General features: G+C 40.2%; 1 protein-coding gene across 1 annotated transcript in view; it reads left to right on the top strand.

Moving 5' to 3' along the window:
- The window catches only part of trappc11 (trafficking protein particle complex subunit 11), a 145,792-nt gene that overhangs the window by 102,278 nt on the left and 30,402 nt on the right, over positions 1–13,112 (top strand). The window contains exons 19-23 of the mRNA XM_086084475.1: positions 2,841–3,022; positions 3,141–3,289; positions 8,137–8,258; positions 8,440–8,559; positions 8,632–8,697. Coding sequence (XP_085940601.1) covers positions 2,841–3,022; positions 3,141–3,289; positions 8,137–8,258; positions 8,440–8,559; positions 8,632–8,697 — 639 coding nt within the window. The remainder of the gene's footprint in view (positions 1–2,840; positions 3,023–3,140; positions 3,290–8,136; positions 8,259–8,439; positions 8,560–8,631; positions 8,698–13,112) is intronic.

The raw sequence follows: 13,112 nt of genomic DNA, 5'->3' as shown, positions 1-13,112 counted from the left end.
GGAAGAGAAATCTCAGGGGACCTCAGGAAGTGGCAGCACATCTGTCTGTGGCTATAAAGCCATCTAAAAAAAATTAGCTTCATCATTCCTACATTCATACTACAATCCTGCCTAGAAGTTGACGACCTTCTAAAATACAGCAAGAACCACAAGAAAAATGATAATTCAGGTAAAAAGCCAACTCAAAAATCAAGGGATTTGCAGACCTCTTGCTACATCTGGGACACATGTGCATGCTTCAACAATCAGAAGAAAAGTCAATCGACAAGGCTTTTATGGAAGGCTTGCTAGGTAGAAGCATCTGCTCACAAAAAAGATCAAAGCTGCCTATTTCAACTGTGCCTGCGAGTACCTGGAAAACACTGAAGCTTTTTGGAAGCCCCTTCTGTGGACAGATGAGTCCAAAATTGAACTGATTGGTCACAACTAAAACAGTCATGTTTGGTGAAAAGTCAACACTGCATACCAGCAAAAGAACTTTCACCCTAGAGTGAAGCATGGGGATGAGAATGTTAAATTCTGGGCTGGCTTTTCATCCTCAGGACCTGGACAACTACACATAATTCAGGGAATCATGAATTCAGAGGAATATTGTGAAATGCTGGAACATAACCTGAAGCCGTCCTTTGTGAAGTTATAGCCTGGTAGACGATGGATCATGCAATATGACAATAATCCAAAGCATTCCAGCAATATAACCAAGGAATGGCTGAAGAACAACAAGATTCTTGTTCTGGATGTGCCCAGTCAAAGTCCCAACTTAAATTCTGTTGAAATACTGTGGTGGGACCTGAAGCGGGCAGTTTATGCTCAACGCCCATCCAACCTCTCTCAACTGGCTGCACTTTGCAAGGAAGAGTGGCAAAAATTCCCCCAAAGTAGATGTGAAAGACTGATAAGTCACTAAAGAAAGTGTTTGGATGAAGTTCTCATTGCAATAGGAGGTGCAATGTCTGATTAAGTGAGAATTTCACATACTTTTGTACCCATAAAATCTGAGTTTTTCTTAAATCAACAACTTTTGTTCAAGAATGAATGACAAAATTATAATTATTTTTGTTCAAGTCCATTATTTTCAATGTCAACACTGCAGATTTGGGTATGACTAAACATTTCATAAGGTTATTTTAATATTTTATACAAAAAGTATGACCATGCCTGCAGGGTTAACAAACTTTTGAGCAGCACAGTATGTGAGCAAACACAATGTAAATGACCATTTATTGAGGCTGAGAAAACGCCATTGCACATCTCCATTTTCTCTCATCGAGCGATAAGTCGATGTAGTAATTATCGTGACAGGCCTATTTGTAAACTTAATTGCCAGCTCCATTGCAGACAAACAAATTCAGATGCTCAAACTAATGGAAGAAATGGTTGTAAAACACCACTCTTTGACCGCCAGCATTTATATGTGGCTTCCATAGTGTTTTGTTTATTAATGTGTTTTTCACAGATGCTTAGTTACCAGCTATGACTTCAGGGAAAGTTGCACCACTAGGCAAACCCTTCTCTGAAATCATATCCCAACAGCATTGAAAAAAGTGTATCGCTGTGCTTAGTTTAAGGCTAAGATGTCAGCCAGAAAGACAAGATACAAGCCTGCCCACCCTTTGATCGTTATCTGCAATGTCAACTATAACAAGTGTGATCACACTTGTGAGGAACCAGCTGACATGCCTGGTGTGCAGCCTGGTATGCTTACCTGGTTTCACACCGGTCCTTGTGGACAGAGATACTAGGATGAGCGGCAAAACCAAAGAACAACAAACAAAGAGCCTCCGAAATCCAGGGCACATCACAGTGAAGAAAAATATCTGCTGTCAGGATGTCAAACTTCGACCTTACTACTTATTACTTATTACTTGTTTACATTGGTGCCCAACTTTTCCTGTAAAAGTGTACTGGGTCCCATTCAGAAATTATGATTTATGTTGACTTATTATTATTTGTAATAACTTAATTAATAACTAAATTAAGTCTAGTTAAGGTTTAGAAAATCCTTATCAAATAACATGATACAATGTGTTCATCAATGACATTTATTTATGTGTAAACACTGACACCCAATTTATGTGGATTATTTTTTTTTTTTTACAAACGAGGCAGTGTAACCAGATTGATAATTGTGATTAACTCAAGGGAGTTCTTCATACTTCAATCTCTGTGACTTCTCTACGGTGATTTGCTCAGGGAAGGCGGGACATTCTGTACAATACTTAGAGCTTTCGGTCTTGTCTTAGGAGGGCTGAACGCATAACAAAACCCGGAAATAGAAGAAAACATGAAATTTCGATGTGATGCATTTTTTCCCTGCATATTTTTGGCGTAATTAGATGCAAGATATTTGCGAGCTTCAAGAGCAGCTCATTCAACTGAGGTTCTGTGATGCTGTTTCTAATATTGGAACAGCCTCGTAGATTGCATGCAGTAACCGGAAGGACCTGTTGCACTCCTCGTGCCCCGCCACACAACATGCTGACAGCAGCGTGGCCAAACAGAAATACGGAGGATTATGAATTCATTTAACACAATACTACTGGGCAATATTACAGATTTTTGTTGGGAAGTTGGGAGGAGGGGAAATATTCGGTTTTAAAAATACCCTGCTACATGTGTACAAAGCCTCAATTGAAAGCTGCCTGCGGGCGTCGCGGCCGGCCCACTCCTTGGGCCGCGGCCCAATGGTTAAGAATCACTGCTCTACTTCATGGAAATTGAACTATCGCAGGTGGGCGTGGAACATAACACCCGCATAAAGTGAGGAATTACTGTATATTAAACAAACTTATTATGTTAAATATTTTTGTAAATGTACTTTGTTTACTTCTGTCTGTTAGATGACAGGTATAGAGGTTATGCTTGGCAGTGGCAGTGGTCGCTGTGTGTTTCTGAGATGGAGAGGGGCAGGTGGAGACGCAGCCACAACTCATGAGTTCCTGCAGTCTAACAACTCACCACTTTGGCTTGACACAGAGGAAGATTTGTCTTGGGATTACATGACCATCCTACAAAATACCATGTGAGACTGATAAATTTGATTTCCCTCCTTAATAAAGTCTTCAGTCCACACTATGCCATATACGTATTCTAAATATATGTTGTGATTTGTGTTTCAATTGCTGTAATGTATTGTCCAGGATAATGTCTAGGGTTCCAAAGATCTATGTAGAGCTGAGCCATCAGCCTCCTGCTCTCAGCAATGAAATGTACTGTATTCACTGTACTGTCCAATCACTGGAAGAGGGTGTAGCCAAAGATGTGAAACTGACTGCAGGACTCAAACCAGGTAATCTTATCCATAATACATTGCGTTGTTAATTCATCTTAGGCTCGGTCACACTGCAAGCAAATGTGACCCAAATTAGATGGCTCAATTCCGATTTTTTTTTCAAATCCAACCTGGGTCACTTTCCTTTGTGGTCCTAGATAAATATGTATCTGATTTTTTGACAAGCGACCTCCGACTTAACGGCCAGGTCACATGTATCCAACCTATACTATATGTAACCGGCTTTGGCAAAAGGGTCCTCATGTGTCAAAAAAAAATCTAAATTGAGATATTTATATATTCAACTTTTACACTTAACTCCCTTTAAAATAATAAGTTTTGGTCCTTGCATCTTTCAAATGTCTATAGCAACCAGTACCTTAGGGAAAATATATTGACTCTAAATTTTCAGGAACTGTTAAAAGATCACTGGGAAGTCAATCCCAATAGCAAGTAAGGAAATCCGAGATATGAACCCTTTAAATTGGATGTATCTTGGTATTTTAAGCCCTTCCACAGTTAACTATAGGCATATAATGATTAAAACTTACTTTTGACACACCATGGCGATCTAATTTCTTATGAAATATTAGGTATTTTGCTGGCTATTTTTCTAACATGGAAGTAAAACCCGGTTCAGTAAAAACCCGCCTCTCCCCGTTTGGTTGCCGCGCCCCTCTTGTCCTAAGCCGGTTGCTGTGCGCACCGCTCACAAAACTCTGGAGAGCTGCGTTCGAGCACTCTTCTGAGTGGCCACACAAGACTGGCCGACCCTTGCAGTACAACCTCGTCTTCTCTTAATGTGGAAATTGGATGTTCAATTCTTCAATAAACATTTCAAACAAAACAAGTCCTTTGCCACAAGAAATCATTGAGTAGGAGGAGGGGAGGGAAAATGAAAAAAAAAAAAACCTGAGTGGGACTTGAACCAGGGTCCTTTTGTTTTCAGGGTGAGAGCGCAAACCAATAAACCATTTGTTCAGTTGGGTACAATGACACAGAAATGTTTGTAGTTCACACAAGTGTCAGGCACCACGAAGCCTTTCTTGTGAAGTTAAGACAGCCAGTTGTCATTGCACTTTGCCATTGCAAATGTGAAGGATAATTGATTGCTTTGAATTCATTTGGACAGAATGTTTATTGATAAAGTCTACTTTTATCACTATCCTGCAAGCATGGAGGTCTCAGAGAAAGTGGGCGTGTGTTTAGTCTGCAGAAGCGGTGCGGGGGTGGGTCTGCACCTGATGACGTCATAGAGTGAGCATTCGCTCGTTTTCTCAGGTTGGGAGGAGCTGGTGCTTGGAGAGCAGAATGGCCTAGAATTTTTCATAGATGGGTGAATGGAGGAAAACACCACTTTGGGGATGTTTTGGGTGAGGAATTAGCATTTTAACATGGCTTAAAGCTCCCAAAAGTAGATTTTTCACATTACTGTCCTACTAAAAGTTAAGGAAGTTTGACCTCTCAACAGATTAACCCATTAAGGCAGGAAGCGCATTACCGCGTTTCTACCACCAGAGCCGGAGCTCTTTAGCGCGCTTCTACCTTTAAAGCCGAGAGAGCGGATACATAATTTTGTTTTGACCAATTATTTGTCTCTTAGTCGATGAAATGCATCAGAATATACACAAGAGGGTGACGTGGCATGTCTTGGAATTTTATTCGAGCATTCATGGCTGACGCAGATTCGCGGGTGTTATGGAATAAATAACACGATTGATAATGGTGCGGGAGGACTTTGAATCAGAGTAACCAGTCGACAGTGACATATTGTTAAGAAATATGCTTGGAGACATTGACTACGTTTACATGCAGGCAATAACCGTTTTAAAACCCGAATATTGCCAATATTCGGATTTTGAAAGGCCATGTAAACATGCGCAATAACCCGAATAAAACCCAGGCATCTTATTCGGGTTTTTAAAAACCTGATTAAGATGCCTGGGTTACGGCTTTCATAACCGCAATACTGGTTCATATAAACGCAATCGGAATACCACGAATTAACGAGGTGTTGATTTTTATTGTGCGCATGCTAACAACCTCTTCTTTGTCTCTTTTTCTTCTTCTTTTCTTATTTGTTGTCGCAAGGAATCTTGGTCTTTGTAGTAACGACTTGTATGCGCAGCGCCGTTGTCCCACTTTACACGAGCCTTGCTTGAATACATTGATTTCTCCGCTGCGTTTTCACGTTATATTATGTCTCTATGGTGAAAATGCCGGAGTTGGTGACAGGTTAACTATTCATGTGAGACAGACGCAACACCACTCGTAATGCTTAAACAATGTTTATCTCCAGCTTGCAGTGTTCAACAATACACTACCGTGTAGGAACATTAGATGACACACACACATAGTTCTGCTTTATCCAAACGAGTAAGTCCATGCTTCTGGCATGTACGGACAAGAACCACACTTCTGGAGCGAGTAGGATATTGACTACTTAATTTAGCGTGGTGAGTGACATGAATATAATGCATTTTATGGACCGTTTAAAGTTAAAAGCGGAAATGACATCTATTTCTGCCATGACGTCGTCCGTGCTTCGCCTCCTTTACATCGGGTTATTCCAAACGCCATGTATACTGGGGTAACTGAAAAATTTGACAGCTTTGTAATGGAATGGACAACGAATAATTACCACTCGACTCCCCGAGGTTATTACAACTGCGCGCCAGTGTTGAAGGTAAATATACCCGCAGATGAGACACAGTTGTTTGTTGATTTTAAAAAATTATCTATTTTTGGAAGTTTATAATAATAAACTTAGTTTTGTGTGAACGCTACAGGTGTTTTTGGAATTATGTTTCTATCTGCTTCAGGAGCTATCAATTATTTAGTAAGCATTGACAATATTGTTGAATTTGCAGGAAAACGTCTGGTTTTCGGGGGTGATTCTAAAGTCACACATATGTTTTAGAGCAGGGGTGGGCAAACTCGATCCTCGAGGGTTGGAGTCCTGCAGGTTTTGGATGTTTCCCTGTCCCAACACAAGCTGATTCCAATCAACAGGATCGTTATCAGGCTTATGTAGAGCTTGCTGATGAGCTGATTGTATAGCAGCTGTGTTAGAGAAGTGAAACATCCAAAACATGCAGGGCTGCGGCCCTCGAGGACCAAGTTTGCCTACCCTTGTTTTAGAGGCATATATAGTGTGCTTTAGGCCTTAATGGGTTAAATCAGCCTTAACTTTGAAGATCACATTAAGCTTACAATTCATCTTCCGAGTCATTAGCCAACGTTTGGTGATTTTATTGTTGCTCCCTGTGGTATTTTTTGTTTAAATGAGGTCATATTACTGCAGTGGGAAATTTAATTTAATAATTTTGTGTGAATTACATTTGTTGCCATTTGTTATGGTTAGTGACAAGTTTATTGATAACTTTTCATGTTGGATGTTATATGTTAAATGCTTTTGGTCACATTAAGAAAATGAAAATATTATAATGGTCCAACACAGTCCCCCTACCCCCACCGTAATACATAAGTTTTATATTTCATAGCTCATATTTGATTGTTATTGAACCCCACTTAAGAGCATAAAGTGAAAATTTGGCGTGTTATTTACGACTCAGGTAAAATGTCAATTTAACACGTTGATGAAGTAGTGTGTACTAGGGCCCGAGCGATTAATCGGGCGCCGATTATAATCGGCCAATTATCGCCCTTCAAACATCAGCCAAAACAATCGGCCAATTTGGCCAAATAGCCAATTATTTTTCCTTAAAACGTTATCGAAGAAAAACGTAGATTCTGACGCTGTGAAAGTACCCTGAATGCACCATTTTGTATGCGTAGCATTAGCAACTAACAAGTGCGTAGCGTATGTTATTCTGGTTATTCTGTTGTCCCTAAGCATCCTTTAAGGCAGCTGTTTAATGACACCCCAGTTGCAGTTAACTGTAAAACTAAACACACAACGATAAGAATTACATACAACGTATATTCAAATACAAAACATGCTTAATTTTTAAAACATCGCTAGCCTAACGCTAATGCTAAAATGAAGAGATGATCCCATTCAAATGCTAACAGGAAGTTAGCATCAACTTAGGGAGTGTTTTTCATTAAAATAATTAATATCCACACACAAATGTTGTGGGAAGGCACAAATTCTTCCCAATGTGTGACAAATGAGTTATCTTAATAGAATTCAATCTCAACTTTCTTCTGTACTCACTTTAAATGTGTACAACATGGATGAACGGCACCACACTGCCCCCAAGAAGCCCAAAATATATATTTTATGCATTAAATATATATTTTTAAATGATCGGCAGATTAATCGGTAATCAGTATTTTTTTCTGCCAAAAATCGGTATCAGCCTCAAAAAGTGCATATCGGTCGGGCCCTAGTGTGTACGGCGTCGCATGAAATTGATGACATTGACAAGCGATTAAAATAATACATTATTTACAATACATTATTATATTAGCCTAGATTACATACAAGGCATTGCCTAATTTCACAACTTTTAACTACACTCATCCCGACTCGCTGTCAGTGACACCAGGTTCAACTGTTATTACAGCAATTCTCAGTCTAAAGATATTTTTAGTTGATATAGTAAATATTTGATTGCAAAGGAAAATGCAGACACTGCTATTTTTGATTAACCCAATATTTATTTTTCTTGCTTTTCGGTAAATACAAAAGTAGATATATTTTTCTGTATGTTTTGATATAGAATGTAATGTGCAGTGTTCCCAATGCAATTAGATTCAACTTTCATATAACCTTAATAGGATTTTGAGCATTGCTTTCATATTTAAACACCCAATATTTTTTTTCACACAACCTTCCATCCAATTGTTACGATTGATTGAATGTGTTCTGGTTAATTTATATTTATTTATTTTTTTAGGCCAAGATGCCAATTTAAGTCAGACTACACATGTGACACTTGATAACTCCAAGGCTTGTGATGATACAACACCTTCTCTGCTCCCTGACATACTCCTGGGAAATCTGAAACCACGCGAAAAGGTTAACATACTTTCACTTGGGTTTTGGAAGTAAACTCTGCTGCTGCATCTTGTTATATGAGATATAGTATATCTCATGATCCAAATAGCTGATATGTGTGAATATGGAGTTAAACAATCATACAGATCTGTCAGATTTTAAGTTTCCTTAAGGCATAAATAAGGGTTACCTTTGTTTGTAGCTCGACAGATGTGTATATGTGACGTCTTCGACAACTGGGCAAAGGATGTTCCTGTTCCACATAGCTTACAGCATTGATGTAACTGTGGATGGACAACAGACAGTGTGCAAATGTCAGAAGGTAACAGAAAAATATTTTTTCAATGCACCACCTATTTTCTTTCTTCTTATCCTTTATTGTTATATGTTTCAGGATGAAACAATTACCATAGAGACATTGGTCCCATTTGAAGTATCTGCCAACTTTCTGTCCACCAAGGTATGTACTTTATTTAAATGCAGTGGAATCTCTTCATGAAAGGTACTATTGAACTTTGTGATTTATTATTAGTGCTGTCAGGCGATAAAAAAAAATCTAATTAATTACATGGTTTGTATTATAAATCTAATAAATCTATTTTTATCTCATATCTGCTAAAGGTCCCCAAATAAAGAATCTGAATTCTAGGACATTACAGAAAATTCTTTTTTACACAAGGTACAAATGACTGCGTTTTTGTTAATACTCCCGTCTTTGTTCTCATTAGAAATAAACTTGCCGTTCAAAGGGTCCAAGTAAGCTCACTCTCCTGTGTTGCACTCATGTCCATGTCTGTTGTCTCCCTGCTTTTGACTAGTGGCACAGGTAGGAAGTGACGTGCCACTGCAGCCTATGGGTCACTCAATGGACCAAATTTAAAATGCTTGCGCAGATTTCACTTCACATTCATGGAACCTGACTAAATTAATCCACAGGCATCATTAGTATCCATAAGGCAAGAGTCATCAAGAGTTGGCCAAAAGGGTAGCCAACTGTTCTATTAGAAAAGCCAAATGGTAGAGCTGATCACACGTTTGGATGTTAATACAAAACTAACTAAGACACTTCTAGTTAGAGACAGTTATTGCCTCATTAGCAAATAAATGGTGAGAAAAGCCAAATGGCTTGGCTGTGGGGCTTCTAGCGTTAAAGGTGTCCTAATGAGCTTTGCTGTGACAACAACAACCATTCTCTGATTCCAAGCGCTTTACAAAATGAGTTGGGCGTGGCCGAGGCTCTACTGCTGCACCTGCTTAGGTCTATACACTGTTCCGCGAGCCGGCGCTGCGGGGCCTGCCTCGCCGAATGGCTTCCACGAGCCAGCGAGCAGAAACCAGCTATTCTCTGCTCTCTCACGAAGGTCCACTGCCGCCCGCAGTGCCGACCAGTTTTCGCGAGTATTATAATGAAGGTGGGGGGAGCGGTTTAAAATTGTGAGGGTGGAGTTTGCACTGGAGCTAGTGACGTATAAAACCGATCTGCTGAAACAGCCCGTTTGAGAGTGCTGTTTGAGCTGTGTTGACACACACTCAATTTAAATTTTGTATGTTGACAATAACTGATGATGGAGACTTCCGCACTCTGCAGATCTTCCAGTGGCAAACTAATTATTTTTGACTGTCCAGTGGCTTTCTTACATGGTGCTGTGTTGTTTCCTGAAACAAGCAATTCATTATTATTCTTGCACTTCCCCATCAACCATGACTTAAACTTCAAGTACCATGCCACTGCTCTCTTAAGCCTCTGTCATTCGGAAAAGAATGATACCAGCTGGTTGGTGGGCGCAGGAGTGTCCATTCTGATAGAATTAGCCACTGCTTCTCTCCTGAGTTCTTTATCTCCCCCATCCAATGAGACGTCCACCACATTCTCAGGCCACTTATCCTCATTCTTCCAAAGATATTCTGGTCCTTCCAGCCATCTTTTACTTTTCAGAAAACTGATACCTTCAACCCTCTGGATAGATAATCAGCTGGGTTCTCCTTTGTACCAACATGTCTCCATTGTGCAGGCTCAGACAAATCTCTTATTGTGGCAACTCGATTTGCTACGAATGTATGAAAACACCTGTCTTCATTGTTGATATACTTCAACACAGACATGCTATCAGTCCAAAACACTGATTCCATGAGGTGCCTTTCCAGCTCAGCTCTAAGCATAGCATCCATCTTCATAGCTAGAACAGCTGCAGCCAACTCAAGTCGGGGAATGGTCACAGCTTTCAACAGTGTCACTCTGCCTTTACCAAAGAGAAAGACGATATGAATTTTATTTTGTACATTCACCAAATGTGTGTATGTTCTGTAGCCTCCTTCACTGGCGTCTGAAAAATGGTGCACTGCGCTTGACTTACAAATCCAAAGTCAGCAGGTTTTATACACCGGTCCACACTGAAAGACGCCAGCTGGCACAGCTCCTCCAACCACCTTCTCCATTGCTTTAAAATATCTTGTGGCAAAGGATCATCCCAACTAGAGCCTCTTTTGCACAATTCCTGCTGCATTATTTTGTCTCGTAAGGTCACTGGTGCTAAACATCCCAATGGGTCGTAAACAGAACTAATGACTGACAGCATTCCACGACTAGTCAGAACATGAGGTTTCATTTCCAATCCAAAGTTAAAAACATCAGTTTCAACACACCACTGAAGACCAAGCACTCTTTCCACTGGAAGCTTGTCAATATCCAAATCCAACGACTCCAGCTCCTTAGCTCTCTGCTCTTTAGAGATGGCTTGCAAGACAACACGACTGTTGCTTATCCACTTTTCCAAAGCAAAGCCTCCCTTTCCACACAGATCAATGAGATTATGTATCAACTGGATTGCTTCTACATCTGTGTCTGAGCACTTCTGGCAATTATCAACATAAAAGTTCTGTTGAACAATTGCGATGACCGCAGCTGGAAACTCGGACTGATTGTCGTGGGCAGTTCTTTTTAGAGCGTATGCTGCACAGCTTGGTGACAAAACAGCCCCAAACAGGTGCACCATCATTCTGTAAGGCACTGGTTATTGTGTTGTGTCTCCACCCGGCCACCACAAAAAGCGAAGAAAGTCCCGATCGTCTTCTGGCACACGTACCTGATGGAACATTGCTTTAATGTCTCCCATAAAGGCTATTGGCTGTTGTCTAAACCTCATGAGGACACTCAGCAATGTGCTAGTGAGATTGGGGCCTTGCAGCAACTTCATGTTCAGGGACATGCCTTTTAATGTGGCACCACAGTTGAACACAACACGTAATGTTCCCTTTCTTGGATGATGCACCCCTTGATGGGGAATGTACCAAACTTTGCCATTGTCTCCAGGTCTCTTTGGTACTTGTTCTGCATAATTGCAAGCAATTATATTGGTTGTATATTGTATTGCTGGTTGAACTTAAATATTTTCTTTAGACCTTGTAATTTCTGCTAGGCCACAGCAAAAATGTTTGGTAGGTGTATATCCTTTTTTCTTGAATGGTAAGTTCACAGTATATTTTCCATCCTTGTAACTTTGCAGATGTTTCCATTATATTGAGAAACTGTTGGTCTTCTCACATTTCCTGGTTATCTATGTTTCTCACAGAAATTGTGATTATACTGGTTCATTAACAGTTCTTCCAGCTTGCTGACTCCAATGTGATTTACTGAGCCGAGCAAAGTTTTAACAGCATATGGGCCATTTCCTTGGCTTTTAATGACCTCCCAGGGCTCCAATAGCTGGGGTGCATTAGCACCAATCAACAGATCAACTTTGGCATGAATGCTTGGCATATGAACCTTTGACAAATATGGCCACTTCAACAGGTCTTGAGATGTTACCATATTGTCTGTGGTGCTTGGCATTTCTTTTTGTGTAAGCACTTCTGGGAGAATATAAAACTGAACCAAGCCTGCCACCTCAATGCAAAACAAGGAAAACGCTGGTTTCATCTTCGTTTGTGCCATCGTTTGCAACAAAATTAGTGTTTTTCTTCGAGAGTCTCAGGCGATGCATCAGCTGTTCAGAGCAAAATGTTCCTGTGCTGCCCGCATCCAGGAATGCATAGTTTTGGATCACATGGTCACCTTTGGTGCGTATGGTGAGTCAAGATGGCGACCGCAGAGTCAAATTCAAGTGATTTTGAAGCTGAAGAGATATTGTACGTTTTGCTACTTCGTCAATAAAGAAGACGATTGAGCGCTGCTTTTCATGATTATCCTCCAGGAAAGCCTCTAAAATGTACTCACAAGTGTACCATAATGTATGATTTGGCGTGCACATAAATATGAACTTACACGCAAAATACAGCTTTAATAGACATCAGTCAGCCTTTGTTCGTGTCTGTGAATGTTCGTAACTCGGATGTTCGTAACTGTATATATATATATATATATATATATATAAATTTTTGAAATTCTCATATGCCATAGATAGGTTTTCCATTTGAGCACTCGCGGTGAGCTTCATGTGCCTGTAGTGAAATTATGACATCAATATTTCATCCATGGTGGGAATGTAAAATGTTTGTAGTCTGTATATATATTGGGCATATTTGACATGACGCTGGCTGGCTTTCAGCCTTCTGGTTGTCTTCTGGTAAATCTGGAAATAGATTTTTTTATTTTTTATCTATATGTAAAAGCTTATGTGCATTTGATGGGCTATACCAGGGGTGGACAAGTTCGGTTCTCGAGAGCCACTATCCAGCCTGTTTTTCATGTTTCTCTCCACTAACACACCTAATTCATAATCAGGATCGTTATCAGGCTTCTGCAATGCTTGCTGTTGAGCTTATCATTAGATTCAGCTGCGCTGAAGGAGGGAGACATGGAAAACAGGCTGGATTGTGGCTCTCGATGACCGAACTTGGCCACCCCTGGGCTATGCGTTAAAAAGTCGCCACATCATG

The sequence above is a fragment of the Leptonotus elevatus genome, chromosome 9 (genome assembly GCF_054856555.1).
Source record: "Leptonotus elevatus isolate MCC_2025b chromosome 9, RoL_Lele_1.0, whole genome shotgun sequence".
Taxonomy (NCBI): Eukaryota; Metazoa; Chordata; class Actinopteri; order Syngnathiformes; family Syngnathidae; genus Leptonotus; species Leptonotus elevatus.
Note: the sequence above shows the minus strand (reverse complement) of the source record. Positions and strands in the feature narration are given on the sequence as shown.